At 37.2% G+C, this 24,120-nt stretch overlaps 1 protein-coding gene across 6 annotated transcripts in view; it reads right to left on the minus strand.

The window, feature by feature from the left end:
- Pde1a (phosphodiesterase 1A) overlaps nt 1–24,120 on the minus strand; it is a 267,795-nt gene that overhangs the window by 166,059 nt on the left and 77,616 nt on the right. Inside the window, exon 1 of one of the 6 annotated variants that reach the window (XM_076928959.1) lies at nt 23,166–23,608. The exons of the other annotated variants lie outside the window; for them this stretch is intronic. Within the exon in view, the coding sequence (XP_076785074.1) occupies nt 23,166–23,218 (53 nt within the window). The 5' untranslated portion in view covers nt 23,219–23,608. Of the gene's footprint in view, nt 1–23,165; nt 23,609–24,120 lie in introns of those variants that run through there. 6 annotated transcript variants of the gene reach the window in all.

Genomic DNA, 24,120 nt, shown 5'->3' on the forward strand with positions numbered 1-24,120 from the left:
AATGTCTAAGTCTAAAGGATTTAAATCTAATGTTTAATCAGTGTTTAAATCTAAAAGACTATGAACCTGATTGTGTATTTTAATTTCAGACAGTCAACTACTCTTGTTTTACTTTTAAACATATGATAATAATGACATTTACATATTCCATTGTATACCACTTTCTCTATAAGTGAACTCTTGACATATACAACGCCAATCTAATTGATTTATAGAATTTAAACTTAGAAGATAAAAATCTGTTAATTTGTGTTCAATTCATATCCCCAAAATAAGTAATAATGATATTAATAGTATCTAGATGTAACATGAAATTGAATAAACAAAAGCACTGAAGGTAATTTTGCATTATTTTGGCCAACTATCATGGAAGACAATCTCTTTACTACATTATATGTCCTAGGAAGGTGAATTTCTAAACCAGAAACATCTGGGCCAGTGTCCAAGAAAAACCATTGGAAAGTTATTTTCCCATTGTAACTCATGGCTTCCCCATTTAAAGAAACAACAACAAAAGCTTGAGTTTGAAGACACTTGTAAACTAAGGAGATCTCTGCTGTCCAGTGTGCAGTCATTCCTTAGGTTAATTATGAAAGAAAATTCATCAAACCTGGTTATGCTATAGTCACATCTGTAGACAAGACACCACTCCTCTTGCCATTGATCTGTTTTGGTTCTTGGCTTTATATTTATATTATATTTATCTCTTAAAGAGACTTTATAGTAACATTCTGCTTCTGCTGGCCATCTCTTACTTCTGTTTTTAGATTGACCGCTTGCTGACCATCCACCCTTCATGTCACATATAGTAAATTTTTCAGTTGATTTACCCATAGCAGGAGGAGGAAAGATGCACTGAGCTTTTACTTTAGCCCCAGCTTCTTCCCAGATGACATACAGGCTCAGAGGATGATGGACACTGAAATCTTCAGAGTGTACTAAGACCAGCTCCTATCAGCTGGTTGGAGTTTCTTGTACTTGTCTTTTCCCAAGTCCAGGTCTTAGGAACCATATTACAGTTTGAGATCAACCATAATGGCTGATCTCATGGGATAAATATTAATTTCATGTGTTTTCTCCTAGTGATTCAAGCATAACACTGCTTCTAATTCTATTTAAGAAAATAACCTAAGTCAAATTAGTGACAAGCGAGGAAAGGATTTAATTTTTTGTTTACATTGTAATAAAGGTGCATGAGTTTAAGTTTAGGTAGCTAGATAGCAATGGACAGAGTATATAGGTTGATTAGTTGGACCCACCATTTCTATGAATGCGAATTTGAAAAGCCTGACTGTCAAGATATATATTTGGATATAAATCTCTTTTGAATACTACCCTTATGGGGGACAACTTTTCCTGACCTTCCCAAATTGCAGAAATGATGGTGATAACAAATGTACAGCATCAGTGAAATTTTCTTCTTGGAGTTACTATTTAATAACACATTCACCCTTAACATGATTATTTGTTTAATAGAAAATGTGAAAAAGCATATAATCTTAATCCAGTCTTGATTTCAAAATGAAACACAACAAAATAAAAAGCACTTCAAATTTCTAGTTAAATTCATGATCCATATATAGCAATTTTGCAATCTAGTGCTCCTGGTCCATAGACATAAGCATCAACATAAACTGTTCTCATAAAGTAGAAATGGCTGGGAGCAAGAAATGTAGAAGTCAGACTTTCTGAAGACACGAACAGCTTTCATAGGATTTTATAAATATCTACCAAACTTGTCTTTAAGACTTTCTTTAAAAAGTCCAAGCTCTACATTTCTTGCCCAGAGCCAGTTCTACCTTATGAGTACAGTTTATGGTCATGTTTATATCCATGAATAAGTGCTATATGACTCTGAACTTAGACTCTAATTCAGCCATGTGTAATGTATGTAAAATTCTATATTCTGATCTCTTCCTTTACCCTAGAACTCACATTAGATTTAAACTCCAAACAATAAACACGGGATGTCTATAAGATGCAGAAACACTCTTAGTCATTAGGTCATTTCTGTAATGACTCATGGGGAAAATGAAGGAAGCCTTTTTTTTTTTTTTAAATTACCAAAACCATCACAGGATAAAGAGGACCTACTATGAGGTCACCAAAAATACAGAAGGGAGTCAACAAAACACAGATGATAACAAGATTTAGTAATATAAAATTTGTATAACCAAGTGCCAATCATACACACAATAGCTAAGTTCAGTGGTAATGTAATAATGGCTGAGGAAAGATGAAAATAACTACTACCCCTCTACACACACACACACACACACACACACACACGTGCCCGTGCACATGCATATATGCCTGCGTGCATACACACAATAGTACAATTGTTTGTGTTAATTGTCAACTTGAAAGGGTCTAGAATAACCTAAGAGATAGAGCGCCTGGCATGCCTGTGGGAGATCTTGATTTTAATTAGTTGATGTTCAATGCTCATCTTATCTGCAGATGAGACTATTCCATGGCAGGGCATCCTAGAGTATATACAATAATAAGTGTGAACTGAGAGGTGGCATAGATTCATTCTTCTTCACTGACTGTGGATACAAAGCGACCAACCAATTAAAGGTCCTCCCACCTTGACTTCATGCTGTGATTGACTGTATTTTGAACTGCAAGCTGAAATAAATTGCATTGTCGGGTATTTTAACACTGCAACAGGAAACAAAAAAGACAAAAGTTGATGCCAAGAAGTCATAACCGGGGACTGTCATAACCTGGACCATGTGGCTCTTGGAGAGAAATTCAGCCAGTTGCTTATTAGACTTCAGAGGACTCTATCAGGAACTGGGCTGGTGTCCCCTCATGAGACAGTTTAGAGAAGACTTTTGCTTCATTCTGTCCATGTCCTGAGAATCTAAGTGAAACTTAGTCTTTATTTCTTTGCCAGAAGGCAGGTGTGTGAGAAAGCTTCAAGTTTCGGACACAAAAAGTGTAGACAACAGAGCGGCTAATTTTTTTTAAGAGAATAGTATTATTAAAGAAAAACTAACATGCTGTGCTGGAAAGATAGCATAGTATCCTCAGGGCAGAACCTCACACATCAGAGGTTCAGGCTTGTGAAGAACTAAATTCACTGAAAGGAAGACAGCCTAAAGGGGTTTACTGATCCACAAAACAAAGTGTTTCTCCACAATCAGAGTACAGAGGCTGATACAGCTGTGGCCCAAAGGAAATAGGCACCAACCTGAGCTGGCAGCAGAACTTGGAGGTGCCATCCCTGTGGTACTGGGTCTGTGGACATGGAAGATTCCGGATTGAGGAAATAAGTAAAAGACAAAGTCATGTACAGTAAGGTCTAAGACTTTACATGGAAACTCTGAGAGGTCTCTGTGTGGAACTGTGAAGGTGAGGGATAGGTTACCATGGAGATTCCAGGATATTGATGATGCCAATGCCATGGGATGTGAGCTGAGGAGAGCTTAGAGAATGAAAAAAAAAAACTGTTCAACACAGACTCAATGTGTGCTGTGAGCTGGAGGGAAAGGGCTAGTTCATTTTCAATGAAAATAATATTAACAAAATATGTGCGAGGCAATAAAGATCCTTATCATTTGTCAAATAGCACATTTCAATGTGCTGTTCAGTTCCCTTGTATGTATTACCCACCCTGCTCTCACTTCAACCTGACATGGTACTATTATTCTCTTCAATTTAAAGATGAGAAATTAATATTCAACCAGGCCCCAAATTCTAAAACCTTACACAGAATATTTTGATGAGATCCAGTCTTAAGCAGTTGAATATACTGAATTTGTTCAGCAGTTTCCATCTTCAAAATAAATCCAAATGTGTAGTTCTGATTATCAATTTAAATTATTTTTAGATTTTCAGGCTCACAGTAAAAGAGTAGCTTTCCAGTAAAGCCACCATTCCAAACTTAGTATGTGTCAGGACTTTCTTTATTACTCATTCATGTGTCCTTTTATTGAACAAGTATACAAGTATGTGTCATCAACTGCTCATAGGACTCTGGCAAACAAAGAAATAGAAAGTCCGTCCCTCAGCCATCCAGGAGAATTTCAAGAAACAAAGGACCTTCAGTTTTCACCCAGACATAGCTACCCATAGATGGCATTTAGATTCCCTTTCACTATATAATCTTCAAATATCCATTCAGTACTTGATATAGCCTTGTCGGTTTGACATCACTGAGACTATAGTTGAAGAATACTTTCATTATTTTTGCTTTGAAAATTGGTTGTTCACATGAAGCCATAAACCTAAAACACAAAGGGGAAGTCTTAAAGACAAGTTTGGCAGATATTTATAAAGTCCTATGAAAGCTGTTTGTGTCTTTGGGGTTTGGTTTGGTTTGCTCTGCTTCTGGGTTTAAGGAATTTTGCTTTTGTGTTTGTTTGTTTTGGCTTTGATTGAATTTAACAGAGTTCCACAAATCTCTGTAGTTACAAATGCTCAAAACCTGTCACCTAAAACATATATGTGTCTATTTTACTTAATATAAGTTTACATTGAGCAATGTTAAAAAGTTTTTCATTTTAGGTGTACAGTTCTTGGTGTATTTCCCCAACACATTTTATACAATATATTGGAAACAGATAATTTCACAACAACTTAAAAAATGTTTGGAGATACTACAAATAGTTTCAGTTATAAATGTAATGGAAATGCCCCCGAAGTATATAGAATATCCTATGTAGAATATAATGCTAATTAAAAAGATTATATATATATGTATATATGTATATATATATTTGCAAACATACTATATCATCCATGCATCATGCATACTCTATACATACAATATTTGACAGCTAGATGATAGATTAATAGATGAAAACATAAATAAAATTCAACAGTAATAACAATTGTTTAAAGGTAGGACCAACATAGGAATTTTTAGGAATATTTTATTGCTGAAATTATTTAGAATTTTCAGCACATTATCATAAATCATGTTTTAGTTGGTTTTTACTATTGTTAAATTTTCTATTAACTGTATTGTCAAATTTCTTCTATCTAGGAAATTTCATAGTCCCTCACACTTAGAATATTACTGCTTGGGCCAATAGGGCTTAGTCAACTAATTCATGACTAATCATAGTATATAGTTTACTTGCCAATAAAAATCATCAACAAATATGCAAATCCTCCACCTCTCATTCCCTCACACTATTTCCCTGTTGTTTAGGGACAATATGGATTTGCAATTAATTGTGTGACTTGGCAGGTGTAAGCTTGAATCTTATTAGTGATGAGACCCTTTTAAAAAGTGGCTAATGCATTTGAAGTGATTTTTCATATATGAAAAATTACTATAGCATTTGAAAAGCCACTTTGTAAATGCTCATTCAGTGATAGCTACCATAATTATTCCTTAGCAAAACTGAGATATGTGCACTTCTATCTGGTGTGGAATATATATTCACACACACACACACATACACACACAAACATACACTTTAGCATATACTACAGTTTTGAAAAGTTATACCTCTGTTTATACCCATAAGTTATGTACTAGAATTCTGATTATTGGACTGGACAGATGGCTCATCAGTAAAGAGCACTGGCTGCTCTTACAGTAGGACTCGGGTTCAATTCCCAGCACCCATAACTCCATCTTAAAACTGTCTGTAAAGAAAAGACTGTTATGTCTCCCTGAAGGGGTAGAGTCAGCAAAAGAGAAACCAAAGACCATAATAATTTTAAACTAGCCTTAAATATTGAGGACACATCAAATCTTCCCCACTCTTTCTTCTGATTACAGCTCTGCAAATTACATCAACTTCAGTTATTCATTAGCCCTGGATGTGTCTGCTTTCTTTTTCACTATTTCATTCTCATGCACCAAGCTCCTAGAAATCCCCAAATTTATCTATCTTTACACTTATCTCCCCTTCTGGAATTAATTGAAAACTATCATCCCTCAATAATTGTCTTAGCATGGGGAACAGTTGATGCCCATTCATGCAAAGGGAAAAGAACTATGATCTGCAACATTGAGTTTCATGTAACAATGTCACCGGGGGAAAGGTGCCAATGTTCACACCTTGTCACTGCCTTGGGCCCATCCTCATCTGCACAGCCATTTTTTTTTCTTTAAAATGACTTTTACTTAATGTTGTTACTGTCTTATAGATGTAAAGACTGTTATTTTGTATTTATAAATCTACACTCCTCTTGTTTTCATACCTCGTTTAAAATAATAAAATGAAAATTCTTACAGAAAAAAAAACTGTCTGTAACTTCTGTTACAAGGGATTCAACACTCGCATGCAGACATTCATACAGGCAAAACACCAAAATACGTAATAATAAAAACAAATTATTTTTTAAAAGTATTTCAAGTACTGTGAAAAAAATTTGTTTGCTTCAACAGGACCTCCCTGGCTACAACAAACACATCTGCTAATGATAATATCCTACAATACATGGGACCTCCCAGTCTACAACAAGACAGATCTGCTAATGTTAATATCCTACAATACCTAGGATCTCTCTGGCTACAACAGATGCATCTGCTAATCTTAATATCGTGCAATACCTAGGACCTCACCTCCTACAGCAGACACATTTGCTAATGTTAATATCCTACAATACACAGACCCTCACCTGCTACAACAGACACATCTGCTAAGGATAATATCCTACAAGACATAGGTCCACACCCCCTACAACAGACACATTTACTACAAGTTTGTTGCGTTTAACTTGAGAAAGTTTGCTCCGAATTCTCATCAAACCTGGATAAATATTTTATTTTTCATTTACCTCTGTAGTAGTTAATGTGTATTTCCCTGGATATTAGACATACTCATTTTAAATCCTGAAGCTTGGTTGTTAGGTAGCAGTCTAAGTTTTATATTCTAATCACTAACTAGCCATCAGTGATTAACCAGTGTATTTAATGTCTTATAGTTGTTTGGAGTCTCGCAAGATGTGTGCATATGTAAACATCTGTAAGAGCACAGCGTTTAGAAAGCAGATCAAAACGGGATAATAGTAAGTGACGAGGAAGGAAGAATGCAGGCTAAAGGGCCTGTGAGTTGTGAGGATATAGAAAGAGCACTGAGCGCTGTGTGGCTTTCTAGTTTTGACTCTGCTATGGTCTTTTCTTTCTTTTCTTTGTGGTGGATAGGTGAGAAAGTAAAACGCTAAATAAACTCCATAGCTTCAAAGTGGCCATTCTGATGGTGTAGAAGTTCACTGGAGTGAAGAAAGTCTGGAACGGGGCAAGTTTAGACTGCTCCTTAACCCAGCTGTGTGATGGCTTCTGAGCTCTCTGCAGTTGGATGATTCTTTAAAATGAAAGTGAGAAAGCTATAGGCTCTTCCCTAACTTGGTATCTTAATAAGTTCACACTAAGGAGAAACCAGACACATATTAAAGAGTGAACTTCTTGAGAAATAGTCGTAGAAATGTTCATTCTATGAATGAAGATCTATTGCTCTTAAAGTCCAAGAATAAGACAAGTTTATTCTAGCTGAGTGATTGAAGAAGCTCTCCTGAAGACAGTACAAAACTAGTACTTGAAGCATTCATAAAGACAGAGGATGGTGCTGGCAGGAAATTGACAGAAATGGGTGGAAACGGACAAAGCAGAGGAAACAATGAAGGTCCCAGAGAAGCTGAGTCATCAAGAATTACTTAGGTGTTACAACAAAAGAAGCGGGTGAGATAGCAAAGAGCACTGCAAAGGCCATTACTCTTCATTTTTCACTCGGTAGAAATAAAGGGCATGAAAATTACAGAAGGCAGGAATGATTTAGCCAGGACAAAGCTTTAGATATGAATCTGAGAACTCAGGAAGCAAGGAACTATGGGACTAGAAGTTAGAATCCTAGTCTGGAAAACACCATCAAACTGTACAGAAACAGGTTAAAGACTGACACCATCAGGCACAGAGAAGACAGGAGAGAAATAAATTCTTTAAAGACAAAATTGGAAGAATGTGACAATTGTTTTGTTATAGAGAACAAGAAATGAAAAGGCATAAAAAATGAAATTTCAATGTCAAAAGGATGGACCATACAAGGCATTGTCTAACTTTCTTTGATAGCTCCCAACACAGTGATATAAAGAAGCTAGCTGTTCTCCTAAGCACTATGGCCTAATCAATAACCAGCTAGAATCCTCATACATTTACTCATATTTAGCATAAATAAAATGTACTGTCAATTATGGAAACTCATTGTTATATTTTTTTTCACTCCATATGTTTTTAGCATAAAATACTAGGCTGTACTGTGAATGTGTGTTCATATGCATGTGTGCATGTATTGATGTAAACTATCTCATGAGGGACCATCATATAAATAGATTCATAAGGGATGTGCAGATGTGCTTTGAAATTGATTCTTATAGAGTCTTTAGGTATAACAAATTGGATTTGTGTCAGACAGTCATCCAGTGAACAAATATGTATATGATAAATGAGATGTACTATAAAATGTATTATGAGTTGAGAATGTCAGGTGTCAACTTAGCAATCACTCACAGAGATGATAGCTGAGATGATGGAACGTGTTTTTCTAGGGAATAAGAAGTTAATGAGAACAAATATGAGCATCAGACAGTCTACAATGTAAAGACTAAGAAGTAAAAAGCACATTCAATTTTAAATTGACAGAGCCAACAACCTAAGGGAAAATCATTTTAGAAGACACATTTCTAAGTAACTCAGTTGGTATGAAAATATCACCTAAGAATTCTATTCTCAGATGATTCGTGGATGTGTAAATCCAGACTCTTCTTCAAAATGTCCCATTCACTAAGGAAACATTGTAAAGCAACATCACACGTGTGGTTCCAGAGATCACTTTCTGCTTGGACATAGACTCATTAATCTAATGGGGCATCGAATGCTCTTGTAGTTAAGAGATATGAGCATAGCTCCTCCAAGCAGAATGCTCATCGGCAAAATCATTAATGTTATAAGATATTTTGATATCTGGCAAAAGAAAGAGAAGGAAAAAAGGAAGCAGCTACTGGAAGCACCGACATCAGAGTGTTCCCTGTACTTTCAAATCAGGGGATGAGGTAAGAAAAGTAAATGTAGACTAGTGTGCTTCGCCAGCCGAGTGTGACAAAGAGTACAAGGATAGCCAAGTCAGTAACTGAGCCCATAGGGAAAGGAGAATCAATGTACTGGGAGTGAGGAAGAAAGGCGAAGCATACAAGACTATCCATATTGTACATGGAGACCAAAACGTTCAGCCTCACCTCAGCGGCTTGACTTCCACCTCAGTTAGGTAGACACTGATCAAAAGAAAAGAGGAGAGTTTGCCTGTCCGGTGCAACATAGAGGACATTCTCTAGAGGTGCTTAACTCCAGAACATGGTCAGAAATGTCTTCCATGCCTTGACTTAATATCAAGTTTAATTGTTGTTAATGTATCATCGCTGATAAAGGAAGTACATTGAAAAATGTGTCACCCCAGGAAAGGAATGCATTTTAAGACAATATGCCTTTACCACTCCACAGTAGCAAATATACAGTTTTAGTAAAAATTTTTAAATATTTGACCTTATCCTTTTTAGGGTGTGTGTGTGTGTGTGTGTGTGTGTGTGTGTGTGTGTGTGTGTTATACGTGTATGCATATGTGTGTCTGTGTGTATGAATGTAGAGGCCAGAAACGAAGGTTGGGAATCATTTTTGTATGTTAATCCTTAAGATAAGATCTCTCAAAACTGAAGCCCATCATTTCAGCTAGGCAGGCGGGCCAGGGAGTTCCCAGAATCTCATCTCTGTCCCTTCTTTGATGAGGCCACATCCAGCTTTTTATGGAGGCAGTTGGGATTAGAACTGAGGTCCTCCTGACTGCATAGCAAGTGCTCTCTTACTCTCACTAAGTCTTTGTCCCATCCTCAACATCTGATTCTTAAAAGAGAAGAAATAACCTTCAAGGAGACTCTGCAGTTTGCCTAACACATTGTGAGAATTTTTCTCTTTAGAAAAGACATTCTCTCCCCCCCCCACTTTATTTTACTTTTATTGTTTACAGTCCAGGCATTGTCCCCTTCCCAGTCCACCCTTCCACAGTTCGTCATCCCCATTCCTCTTTTCCCTGTCTTCAAGAGTATGCCCCCTCTCCTCCAGCCCTCCCTACTTGCTGAGACCTCAAGTCTCTTGAGGGTTAGATGTGTTTTCTCCTACTGAGGTCAAACCAGGCAGTCCTCTGCTGTATGTGTTGGGGGCCTCGGACCAGCTAGTGTATGCTGCCTGGTTGGTGGCTTAGTGTCTGGGAATTCTCAGGGATTTGGGTTAGTTGAGATTGCTGGTCTTCCTATAGGGTCACTCTCCTCCTCAGTTTCTTCCAGTCTTTCCGTAATTCTATCACAAGGGTTCCCGACTTCAATCCAAAGGTTGGGTGTAAGTATCTGTCTATGTCTCAGGCAGCTAGACATTCTTAGTATGACATTTCAAAAAGTTTACAATAAAATAAACTCTTTAAGACAAATAAGCAGAAATCGAAACAAAACAAACACGGAACAGACTGGCTTCTTCCAGACTGTACTCGTTTCCATTAATGAAGTCATAATGCAACTGAGGATTGGGTTGCACATCCAGGAAGCCACAGCCTCCCATATGTCCAGGGTCTTTTCTGCTGCTTGGGAGACGGTTGTTTAGGTTATGATAGCAACAAATCTCTTCTGTTTAGGAACACTTTCAAAGCAAAAGCCTGAACTTTATTTTTTCCCCTCCTCCTTCTTTATCTGGAGACAGTACTCTGTGCCCTCTGGTTCCTAGTAGGTGCATCTTGTGTCCTGTAAAATCCACATTTGCACAGTTATTGCAGGAAATCATGTGACTGTGGCTTTTTGTTTGCCTCTTCATCTCTTCCAGAGAAAGCTTTCATGGAAATCAAGTGTATTACAAAATTCAGAAAAGCAGAGTTAGGTTTTGGTTTTGTTTTAACTCAGGTACTTTCATTGGCTAGAAACAAAGAGGGAACATACCTCAGTGAAGGATAATATAGCTGTGCGTCACCTGTAAAAACTATTGACTCTGAAAATAAAGCCTGTAACTACAAACACACTATTTGCTCCCAATGTAATTGTCCCTTCCTCTAGTTTCCTGTGAGCCCCTGGACTTTTGATTCTTCGCCTTGAAGCTGGAATCTTCCCATTTCATGAAGATTGTTTGCAAACAAATAATAAATCAGGCATATAAAATTTTAATTGAATATATTATATAGGAGTCTACACAATTTTAAGCTATTACTGCTCACATAGAATTAACTGCATATTTTAAACTGTTCTCATTAAGTATGAATTTAAAGGTAATTCTTGGGAAAAAAATCTTTTCAGGCTGAAATAAGAGAAAAAACTCAAGGTTCAGGTAACAGGCTGCCCACTTGGTATGCGGAGTGACAACTGGGCGGGACAGTCCCCATGCAACTCCCCTCCGTTACTTCTTTATTTATCCTCAGCTGTTTCAATAATGTCATATTGTTCACTGTTTCTCAATCTTTTCAAAATATTTCTTCTTCCTTTTTTTTTTTAAACTTTCCCCATCATGGTTACATAATAAACATTCACTATTCTCCAGCTAGGCCACTGTGTTTCTCTGAGATGAGAGGAAAAATATTAGCTGTGGAAACATTTCTTGGGGTCAAACTATCTTCTGGATAATAAAAATTAAAAAAAAAAAAACAATGAGTTAAAGGAGAAAAGTAAAGGTGAGAGAGTTTCAAAAAACAGATCAGACATGTTTGGGAGAAATGTAGAGGTAACTCGAGTTTCTTCCAAATGCCACTATCTATAGACATTAATGAGAACTATAAATTGAATACATTTTGAGAACTACCAAACAAGACAAAAATAAAGTCCTCTGCAAAACTTCTAAAAGGAGAGTGGGTACAGCAAGTAGCAATAACAAACATAGAGCTTTGTTCCTAGTGTGTCAGGGCAGTGGTGCCCTAGGACAAAAGGACATGGCATTCTAGAAACGCTGAGCCCGGTGCAGGTTTCACATCATATTCGTGGCAACATATCATAGAAGTGATAACGCACATCTATAGAATGCATGCAATCAATGTCAGCTATCTAGTCTGCTCCAAACTGTTATCCACTCTCCTTCACCTAGTGATGCTTACACAGCTCGAAGTGCTGGCCAGTCAAGTCTCCCAGTTACAAAACTTTCTCGAACACTTTCCAGCCCCTGCCTTTACTCGCTCTCTCAGATTCTGGATGCCCTTTCCTCCTCCCATTTGCCTATCAGAAACCTATTCTTTCTTCAAAGGACACTCTTAAATAGGCCACCTTCTTTTTTCTGTCACTGCATTTCCCATGTACCTCTTTTGAGGGCTAATGATATCAAGATGGACTACATAGAAGGAAAAGTAGAGAGTTTAAGAAGACGTTGACTACTACGTCTTATCCAGAATTTTTTACTTCCAGCACCTGCAAGGAAGATTAATGTTAACAACTTGACAGGTCTAGAACCACATAGGAAACAAGGCACTGAGGATACTGATAAGGGATTATCTAGATTCTGTTAGCTTCTGGCCATGCCTGGGAAGTATTATCTTGGTTAGTTTTACTGAGGTTGGTCCTAAAAGTGTGTGCTATCATTTACTGGGCCTGAATCCTGCATTCACTATTGCCTGCTTCCTGACTGGATGAAAGTCCTACAGGTGTCACAGGCTCTTGAAGCCAAGACTGCCTCTCCAGGAGGAACTATTCCTTTGAATTGTGAGCCAGAATAACCATGTCTTCCCTTTCACTGGGAAATTTTATCAATGCAACAGAAAAAGTAACTAAGACATTTATACATTTGGATTTTTCTTTCTAAGTCTCCAGTGATTTCAAGACCCCACTGTCAACTCTGAGAACTAATATATTGGAGTTCCTGCCAGCCCATGTAGATCTACATTATAAAAATATATTTAAGAAGTTTTTAAGCTGAGAGGGCTTGGTAGATGATTCAGTGAATGCATTTGCCACGCAAGCATCAGAGTCTGAACTGAGATTCCTCTAAGTCACACAAAAGAAGACTCAGTAGTTCGACCATCTCTGAACTCTGACCATCTCTGAACTCAGCGTCTCTACAGAGATAGGACATAGAGACAGGGAAGGACCAGAAACCCAATGTCAGCCATCCTAATATGTGCACCTAAAGGGCAACAGAGAGCCTGTTCACCCATGAGGTGAGCAATGAAGACTGACACCCAATGTTGTCCTCTGACCTCTACATACGGGCTATGGCACCTTCACACTCACCAGTACCAACACACACACACACACACACACACACACACACACAAATACACAGGCACACTAAGAGGCACACAAAAGAATTTCTAAGAGGGAAAAAATAATAATCAGAGGTACTGAACCTAACAGATTTTTTTATTTAAAAAAAAATCTTTAAAAGAAAATATTCTTCTATCAGACTTACACAATGAAACACACGATTCTCCTGCCTTTACCTACTGGATACTAGAATTAGAAGTACATGTCACCAGCTCTGCTCAGACTTTTTTTATTTCTTATTTTTTTGGAGAAGGGGAAAAGGAAAAAAATGGCTTTTGTTTTCACTAATTTTCTGATGTTATTAAGCACATTTTTAGATGTTCCTTTTCTAGAGTGTATTAATTCTATCTTACAAGGAAACAAGTCTGCATCAAGCTCTGAACTAACATGAACTTGGAGAGCTATAGAAAAACATCAAAGCTTTCTCTCCCAGGACTTGGTGAACCTGAGGCTACTGCTGGAGGGCTCTTTTTGTTTCTGTTTTGTTTTGTAAGCTGCGATTCTGACAGTGGCAAGACCAGCTCGTCTGTGTATCACTGATTCAAAACAGAAGTTATTAAGTTTATAGCTTTTACCAACACATCCTACATTTGCTTTCTGCAGTGATCTTTGGGACAGTTCAGAAACAGAAATCATTACCATAAGCCTATTGTATAAGGAAAATATTTTAAAAAATTAACTAAACTTTAAAACCAAGAAAAATGCACATTATGGTGGTGACTGAGCTACAAATAAAATGCATGTGGGAGAACTGTGTGTTTGTTGTGGCTTGCAAAACTTACTTTTCAGGTCACTGGATTGGTAGATTTAGAATTGAATTGCCTGAAATTATGTAATTAATTCTGCAGCTTCTGTTAAAATAATTGATTTCCTCAGGTTTATTAGCAAGTTCCTTAATAAAGATCCATTTTCAAAAAGACCTGGGGAAACATGGGTAGTTGCTATCAGGATAATAACTACTGGTTTAGGCAATTAGGTGAGACTACTTTAAACTTTAAACCTATTAAAAAGTTTTAACTAAGAATCTCAGGTATGTTGTCACCTGGGAGTCAGGCGCACCCCATCTGACCCATTACCCACCCAACACTGACCAGGACCTCACTGCTCTGTTAATAATTTTTTCCTGTCCTCAGGAATCACTAAGGCGACTCTACAGCCTGGAAGACTAGATGCTCTATTATCCTTTCAGTGGATGAATAAACTAAAGGTAGATTAAGGAAAAGAATAATCAGAGAAAGCACTTTCAGAAAAAGCATACTTCACTAATTCACCCAATTCTGTGCGCTTTCTTGTGTGTACTGTCTGTTGGCATCAGGGCCTCCTCCCTGAGCCTGTTGTGTGACTCCTTGATCTTCTCAATGCACAATGGCAACAGGACTCAATAAGATTCATTTAGAGCCTACAAAAAAGAAATGTTTCCATTTATGCATCCTACATAAATGATGAGAATTTGCCCAGGCTATTCCATGGAGAGCTGTTAAAGATGAAATGTAAAAAAGCCAAATCATGTAACCCAGGGTTCTTATACCAGCCACCATGAGTAATGCTCCATTTGACTACAAGTACACAAGAAATCTCCCACTGAGTTCAAGTTTAGCCTTGTGAAATCAGTGGGACTCTTTACTCCCTTACCTTACCTCTACTCCAAGATAAGAGTCATCTTAAACATTATATTTTGGGAATATTTATATACAGTAATAGCTGATATCATCGTCTTCAGTTATTGACTGACCTGGCTCCTCTTACATGCTGAGCCATCTCCCCAGCCCCCATTCAGTGATGATACTTTTTAATTTATATTATTCTCTATGTGTGAGTGATTTGACTCTGCATATGTACATGCACTACACGCAGGCAGCACTCAAGGAGTTAAAGAGTATGCTGGATCCTCTGAGACTGAAATTATGAATGGCCATGAACCACCATGTGGGCACTAAGAACCAAACACTGGTCCTCTGCAAGCAAAAGATCTTACACAATGAGCCATCTTTCTAGCCCCTTTTTAAGTGTTTTTAAAAACAAGAAAGCAAATGTCTTGTTACTGATCACCACATGTACTAGTTTACTTATTTGAAAGACTGTGCTGAATGCATTGATTTTAAATTTGAAGCCTTGAAGAAGCCCTTTCTTACTTATGATTCATGTTCTCCTAAAAGTTATGAGAAATATTCCAATTGACTCAATTTTGATTCCAGCCTTAGGAAATATATATATATATATATATATATATATATATATATATATATATATATATATATGGAAAGTCAATCTTTTGTTCATAGAATTATGATAGAACTTGGAGGAAAGGTGTAAAAAGGATGCAGATGAAAATGCCACAAGATCTTATGATTACAGCCAGAATCTGCTCAACCAAATAACAAGTGCTGGGCTGTGGTCCTAGAAATCTGCAAGCCTCCTTTGGTATGATGTTTATTACTGTTGGAGAAAACATAAGCATTAAGCATCTTCATTGGAGATCTCTACTAAGCAATTGCTCCCGGATTCTCACATGTGCTTACTTTAACCCAAGCTCTTGTTTAAATGATGTTACTTAAAAGTGAGTTGAACTCATAAGACTTTCTGTTCTCTCCTCAATTGGAACCCATAAAATTGTCACTGTCATGTGTTAATGATAGACACAACTTTACTCTTTCACTATTGTGGATTCATAATCAATTTGTTCCAAGCTCTTTGATCCTGAAAAATCATCAAATTAAATTGTAATTTTTTTAAAAGCTGAAGTAATTTTATGCTAAAGCTCATAATTCTCCACGCCTATATACATCTGATCAGGAAATATATAACCAGTGAATGTCTATTTAAAAATTTATTCTAGGACTGAGGAGATGGCTCAGTGAACATGAGAAGCCAAGTTCAAATCCTCACATTATGGTAAAATCTCAAGGCTGACAGCCATGCTTGTAAGCCCAGCACTAGGGTGCTGAGGCAGGCAGAACCTTGGGTTCACTATCCAGCCAGCCTCTCCAAATAAATAAATAAATAAATAGTCAACAAATGGTCTCTACATCTGCACCAAGGACAAACATACCTACATATACACACATAAACTCTCTCTTTCTTTCTCTCACAAACATACACACACATATGTACATAGACAAGCACACCTATGTACACAAGCACACCTACACACACACACACACACACACACATGTGCACCTTTTCTAAAAATACCATCCTAAGATACCACCAGTCTTGTGTCACAAAAACATGAGAAATGGACACCAATTCAACTGAAAAAGTAAGGCTCTGGGAGGGCAGGAGTAGCAAGTGCAAAGATAACCCACATAGAAGAGCGGTTTGTTCCTTCTGATGCACTCACTGGGCTGCTTTCCACCTCCAGCAGCTCCGATTCAGGAAATGTTAGATTTTCCTCAATTAGAGCTCATGTCCAAGCAGCCGTAATCAAACTCATAAATAAACTAAAGCTTTCCCATGAGAACAAACTGTCAAAACTATGTTATGTCCAGGCACAGAACTGAAGAGGCCTGGTTTATAAATACTGCAGACATCTTTAAAGTTATCCCCCATCTACAGACCCACAGGTCATCTTTTAATAAGCGTCCATTGGTGTGACTTTCTGCTCCTGATTTTTACTTAAACAAAATCCACAGAAGGCTAATTACTCAAAATATAAGAATTTCCAGATGATGTGAGACCATTAAATAGATTAGTCTACGGGCATAATCTTGATTTTCCTCATTTCCAACATTCCAGATCTTTGAAAAGCCATTTCTAAATCATACCAAACTCCCAAAATAACCTCAAGCGTCAGCAAGCTGTCTAGCCTGTGAAACAAGATGTGCACAGCTGAGCGGGAGACACTTTCCCATGCTTCAGTCTGCTCCTGGTTCTTGGCTCTATAGCTTAAATCATTCATTTCAAACGTCATCCCTATCATGGTATTGTCTAGAGTACTGCATGCATATAACTTCTCAACAGAGTACTGAATGATAGTTAGTTCTTACTATTAATCGGAAGGCCTCTGATGAAAACAGCAACTGCAAGTTAAAATACACAATACATTACAGTTTATCGATAGATAGTGATCACTTAAAAATTAGAGCAACTTCCAGTATGACTAGGAAAATGCGTAGGCACACTAATGCCTGATTATTTTCAATGATAACCATTACCTGTTTTGCATTCCAATAAGCTTGTTTGGCTTTGACTTTTATAATTTATGTTAAAGATCAATTTGTGTCAATCTCTTGTCCTCTAATACAATGACCTTTAGCTAGCAGCCATAAAACCCTTGACCAATACAACAAGAAGATAAATTTTTAGTAGATATATCAGTTTTAGAATAGATTTGCTTGGTTAAGTAGCATCGTGTTCTACAGCAGTGGTTCTCGGCCTTCCTAATGCTATGACCTTTGGATACAGTTCTCCATGTTATGGTGACACACATACACCCCCAGTGTAAAATTATGTCTTTGCTACTTCATAAGTATATTTCCTACTGTTATGAATTCTAATGTAACTATGTAATATTCATGATGGTCTTAGGTGACCCCGGTGAAAGGGTTGTTCATCCCCCTGGACAGGGGTCACGACCCATAGGTTTAGAACCATTGTTCTCCAGTGCTCTCAACCTTACATTCATTTCTTGGTGCTGGGGAGATTTCTTAGAATGTAAAGTGCTTGCTGCACAAGTGTGAAGATCTGAGTTTGGACCACCAGAACCCACATGAAAGCCAGTGTGTTGGCATATGCTTGTAACTCCACTACTGGTGGGTGGAGACAGAAGACCACAAGGGTTCACTGGCTACTGCATCTAGCTAAAATGGTGAACTCTAGGGTAAGTGAGATACTCTGTCTCAAAATATAAGGTAGAGAGCTTTAGAAAAAAAATAGCTTCAGACAACCTCTGTCTTCCACATACACACCAAGCTTGCCCAGGCAATCATACACACACACACACATCTCTGTTTTGTAATATTTTCTACTTTAAAAGCAAGAACCTAAATGGAAAAAAAAGTTCTTTTATTTATTACCTATGTTAAAAAACAGCATCTACATTTTTTAAAACTTTAAAGCTAACTTTCCAGTAACTGTCCCCCTTGCCAGTTCACATGCTCTGTTTTTGAGATAGGATAACAGTTATCATGTTATCAGTATGCCTGGATCTTTCTTTTATCACTAAACAAATGTATAAACACATCTTGTTGGCAAAAATGAAAAAATATATTTACAAATACAGAATGATATCATTTTTATGCTATAACTTACATGTGATTCACATAGAGACATATCCTATAAAAATATTTTGAATAAAAAGGACATTTAATATATTACACCATTTCATCGGTTGACATTAATACTTAAATTTTTTTCTGTGTGACTTCCTGTACTCTGCTGAGATTGTACCTTGTGTTTTCTCAAAATTATATATTTCTGTGGTAAGGGAGGAAAGTGCTCAAAAGAAATTCCAATTAAATGATACTAAATACTTAAGTATTTATAAAACAAAAACAGCCAATAATGCATCATAATTCCTTTAAATTTTCAAGAGAGTTTTTATGATTTACAATATTTATTCAAGTTATTTTTGGTTGTACCAAAAGCTTTGCAGGAAATGCACCTATCTGAAATAACTGACATTCATCTGGATACCTTGACAAAAGAAAAAAGTAATGATTCATGTGCTCTCCCTTATAATATAGTATAAGAATGTGAAAGACGGGGTTCTACATATATGTGGGCTTTGATAGCAATGTTTATACACTGGGCTAAACCATGGGAATAAACAACAATGATTGTATTCAAAAATATTTTTCATATTAAATACATGGTACATATTTCAAATAGATGTGTAACTTATTTTATAGTATTATTTTTTAAGTCATAAACCCCAGAAGTTACCCAGAAGGCCAACAAACAAAATTAGGATCTTTTTATAGTTTTCCTCATTCCATCCTACTGCATTCGACATTTCTCTGTGAACGGAACATGTGTGCCAAAAACACACTCAGAATTCCACTGTTAACAGATACTTGTAAAAAAATAAAACTTTTGAAAACACATAAAGAGAAGAAACAGCATGTTCTATGGGCTGGGAGGCTGGGAAGATCTCAACTGATTTTCATTAGTCTCTGGCCCTGGCAGCATCGCCCCTTAGTGTCTCAGATCCCAGATGAATAAAACAGTTCTCACTGCTAAGGCTGATGAAGAACTATTTGTGTAATTTGATTTTGTTTATGACTTTTTAAGAAATGGTACTCCTAATGGAAAATCCCCACAAAAATAACTTACCCAACTTGGAACCCTGAAAGAAGTTCAAAGGTTGTTGCTTACAAACGTTTAACCTGCAAGAATCTTTACAATTCACATTAACTATCCACTTTTATGAATTACAATGGGAAAAATTCCACATGCAGTAAAATTTTAATGGGAAAATGTGTGAAGTGAATGGGGTGGGGGGAGTGATCTCACAGCAAAAGCTCACTCTGCATGACAAAGATATTTAAAGAAATAGCTTCTTAGGGGAAAGTTTTCTTGGTATCAGATTCTACGGCTAGTTCATCACATGATACTGGGAAAAGCTTACAAAACAATATGAATTTGATAATGCAGAAATGTTTTCAGCAATTATTTTGCTGGAGTTAAACACAGGTCTTTCATGTGATTGTGCTAAATTTTGTAATATAAAATTATAAATTGGTGACTCTCAAGAAGATGATGAATGAGGAAGAGATAGAAATGTCAGTTATCAGACCCCAGAGAAAATTCCCTTTGCTAATACAGAAAGGAAACTTTAAAGGCCTACAGTCATGTGTATGCAGAAGGTCTCTCTCCCTAATTGTTGATTTACACTTTGGATTTTAATGACCCACGCAACGTTCTTTTGTAAATACTGAGAGGCAGAAACTTGTGTTGTTGACTGGGAACACACGAGTATCTGTTTTGTGATGACATTTCCTTCCTGAAAAATTATCATATCTGTATTATTTCCTCTGGAAGTAAATATTTGTCTTTTCTCTGCTTAAGAACACCTCAAGAACCACACTGAATTTCAGGAACACTATTTTCAAATGCTCAGGGCTGATCCCAAAGTTCTATACACTATTTACGAACAAGATTATACAAACTCCTGCCTTGGCCATTAGAGAAGTTTTGTTTTTGTTCTTTGGCTCACATGGTGTGGAAATCTATGTAAGTATATATTCTCATTCCAAGGATGACCTTTGTAAGAATGATTTGATAGCCTTATTATGAGACATACTTTGAGAATTATCATTGTATGAGACCTGTATGTTCTTAGAAACAGGATCTAAGTTATGTCACCCTTCTTAATCCAGCAGTGGGATGTCAGTATGCACTATGAATTATTCAAAATCTACTTTTTTTTCCTGTTTAATGAACAGTTTTTACTTTCTTAAATTTAAAGTAATTATGCTGATGTAAAAATGATTTGAATTCTGTTTCAAAAATGAATTTAAAAGAAATTTTACATCTTTTCTCTAAGATCACTTAATTTATCCCTAATATCACACAGGGTACTATTTCCTCCTGTTGTATATTGCCATTAGAGGGCTATGCTCACATACACACATATACACGATAATATCTCTAATGGACTCAACATCTGCCAGAGAAGTACAGGCCAGTTGGATTAGGACCACAAGCTATACAAGAGAAGCCATCCTGCATGAATAAATTTAGAATTTCAAAATGAAAGTTCCAAACCTTACCTATCTTGCTAAACTTTAAATGAATTATTTATAAGCAGCTAAGATATCCCATTCATGAAAGTTCTATTAAATTTATGTGGCCCTACTGGCACATGTGAAACAGATTTACTTATCAAGTGGACTAATAACCAGAGGCAAAGCCCTTGAGAAGTGTAGAAACAGGCAGAAATACACCGAGTAAGAAATATCTGAAACAGGTTTCTAAGAAGAAAAGCTAGGCCTGAAAAAAAGATGTTGCAATGAGAGACTCGGGATATGTATGATGTCTAAGAGACAAGGTACCCAGAGAAGAACCGTGAGATAGGGCAAATTACTGAAGACTACAGTTTGCCCCAGTTGCCAGCTTGCCTACAACTACAAATAGCTATGAGGAAATCCGTGTCCAACTGAACTTTCCCTAAAAACATATGGCTCACTACACTAAACTGTTATATTCCTGTCGCTCCTCATCGCCATGCATAGTAACAGCAATGGCAGTGCCCACATGCCTGTCGATCTCATCCTTACAGCTAACCTTGATCTGTTTCCTATACTTCCTTGAAACAACAGAGTGAAAGTACGACCTCTTTGTAGTAATCAGGATTCACCCAGATCACCAGGAACATGAAGCAAATATTCACCAAGTTTTATTCTATTAAGGAACAAAAGAATCTCACCTTTCACAAAGAGCCAGTTCTTTGTATTTAAATATGGTAACTATAGATAGGGTGATGTCCACCAGAAAATGGCACCCAAGTGTATATAGCTTACGAGTAGTATAGAGGACTTTGCACAAGACATCAGCCTCCATCTCCCAAACTCCCACATGGGATTAATACACAGAAAAGAAGACCAAGTGGGTTTGCCTCTGTCCAACACACCTTGCCTTCTGAACAAAAAGTAGATTCCAGTTTGAGCAGTTCCTGTAACTACTATGAACTTGAAAGAAAACAAAGAATAATGTATTAATATATTATTGTATAAAATATATAATTATATAGGGTTGGAAGACCTCTGGGGTGAACATGCATTTTGAGGATAATTTTGGATTTATGAAGTTAGAATTATAGCAGTTGCTTTGTAGTATTTACAGCTACACATTTAAGTAGATATAAATTATACCTAAGTCCATATTGGATTTAACTATAATTTACCTTCAAAATGTTTTAAAACAGATTTACATTGTAACTGTGTCATGTATTACCAAGGTATCAATGAAACTGTAAAAAAAATTACTTAGTACATAAAATACACAGGGTTTATATAATTGCACTCTTTAAGATCCACCCATATTCAGGATGAAGTAATAATGGGGCCCATTCAATAGATTTCTATCATTATGGATTTAATCCTAGATCAACAACTAGTGGCTACAACTTGAAGTTAGCATCTACTATTGTTAACATTTACTAATTTTCTGTATCCTTACAATATTTTGGGGGGAGATAATAGAAAGTTGACAGTTAAGTAGTTCTTTGTCTCAAGAAGCAGAAAACGTGTGTTTATTTTCTACCTACTTAAAAACCATTCATTCTCAAAGTTGAATTCTAAAGTATGTTGCAGATCACTAAACAATCAAGCTAAAAAACTTAGAAATCAGTGCTGCCCCAGAGAAAAAGTACACACACACACACACACACACACACACACCCCAAATAAACCTTAACTGAGTTTATTATACCATAAACTCCATATTTCATGGTTACACATTCTATATATTACAGTCTTCCTCTTTGACCTATTCCTGTCTAACTGCTTGCCTAATATTCCCAAAGGATCTAGAAAATGTACCCTCCAGTACAGTAGCTATCAAATTCAAATTTATCTCAGAGCACATTACTTCGGAAAGACATAGCATTTATAGCCACAGAAACCGTGCCCTTGAGTGTAATCAGTTCAAAGAACCAAGCACAGTATTTTCCAACTATTAGAGAGTGCAGCGGCACTGAGCAACAGGGGGAGATTGCACAACGTTTCAAAAGTTTTTCCAGTGCTATGTCACTCATGTGCTTGAATAGCTAAAATGTTTTTAAAGCATATTTTGAAGAATTGATAAGAGTTTATGTACCGAGCTTCGGGGAGTTGAAAGTAAAAGGATTTCCTCAATGTGCACGAAGTTAAACTCCAGGCACCCTTTGCTGCTCTGCTGTTGTTCAGTGCCACATTCCTCGGGTTGGAGATGAAGGAGAGAGACCACTGTGGCTGACAGCCCCGAACTACCTGGGATGCAACAGGACTTACCGAAAGATGGGTCTTTGGAGATGTTTCTTCCTGATTGTGACATACTCATCCATTTAAAGATGAAGGTTTAACTTCTTCCTGGAAAGCACTCCAGAAATCCAGGGAGGGGATATGGAAGCTATTGTGCTGCAAGGATCCCAGAAGGAAAAAGTAGTTTCCTCTTTCTCTTTTTGGGTGCTGGGAGAAAACTTCCCTGTTCTCTGCCAGCTGGGCAGTGTGTCCATAGAGGCCACATAAGACAGGCACGTTGGGGCACTCCCCCACAGAGTAGGGTGTGCAAAACCCACCAAGAGTCACTCTGGTGCAGGCAAGAGAAACACACAGGACCCTCAGAAACAGAACAAAACAAACAGAAAACTTCCTGCCCCAAGCGACACCCAGGTGGGAGCTCCCCCTAAGTTATTGCAGCCATGAGAGCTCTCCTTCCATATGCTGGTCAAGCCGGCAAGGCTAAGTCCCTCCCTGTCTTTAAAACAGCCTGTTCTGAGGCTCAACTTTTTTTCTTCAAAATAAAAGTTGTACAGCTGGCTAAGCAGTCCCAAGTGAGTGCCTTCTAAAAGCCGGTCCTGTGAAAATAAGAACTGTGTATGAATTACTGAAGAACGATGGGGCTGAGGTTGCACAGCTGGCTTTGCTTCAAGAGATTATAATTATTTTACAATGTTGCTTTAGTTCACACTGGATGAAGTGTGGAGACGAGAGACATCATTTTAGACACTCACAACCTAATAATCTATACTCAGGCAGAAGTTGAAGATGCCATTTCAGCTGATAGAAGTCCCTGTGTGTTGGCCAGAGCCCAGGAGTCAGCAAAACAAGCATTGCTCAAGTGTGTTAGTGAAAATGTACCCAGACGCTTCTGTCCTGAAACACAGCTTTGCAACTATGAAAATAACACTACCAAAAAGAGAACAAGACACAAACACATGTACACACAAATAAATAAAGACACAAA

The sequence above is a fragment of the Arvicanthis niloticus genome, chromosome 2 (assembly GCF_011762505.2).
Source record: "Arvicanthis niloticus isolate mArvNil1 chromosome 2, mArvNil1.pat.X, whole genome shotgun sequence".
NCBI classification, from domain to species: domain Eukaryota; kingdom Metazoa; phylum Chordata; class Mammalia; order Rodentia; family Muridae; genus Arvicanthis; species Arvicanthis niloticus.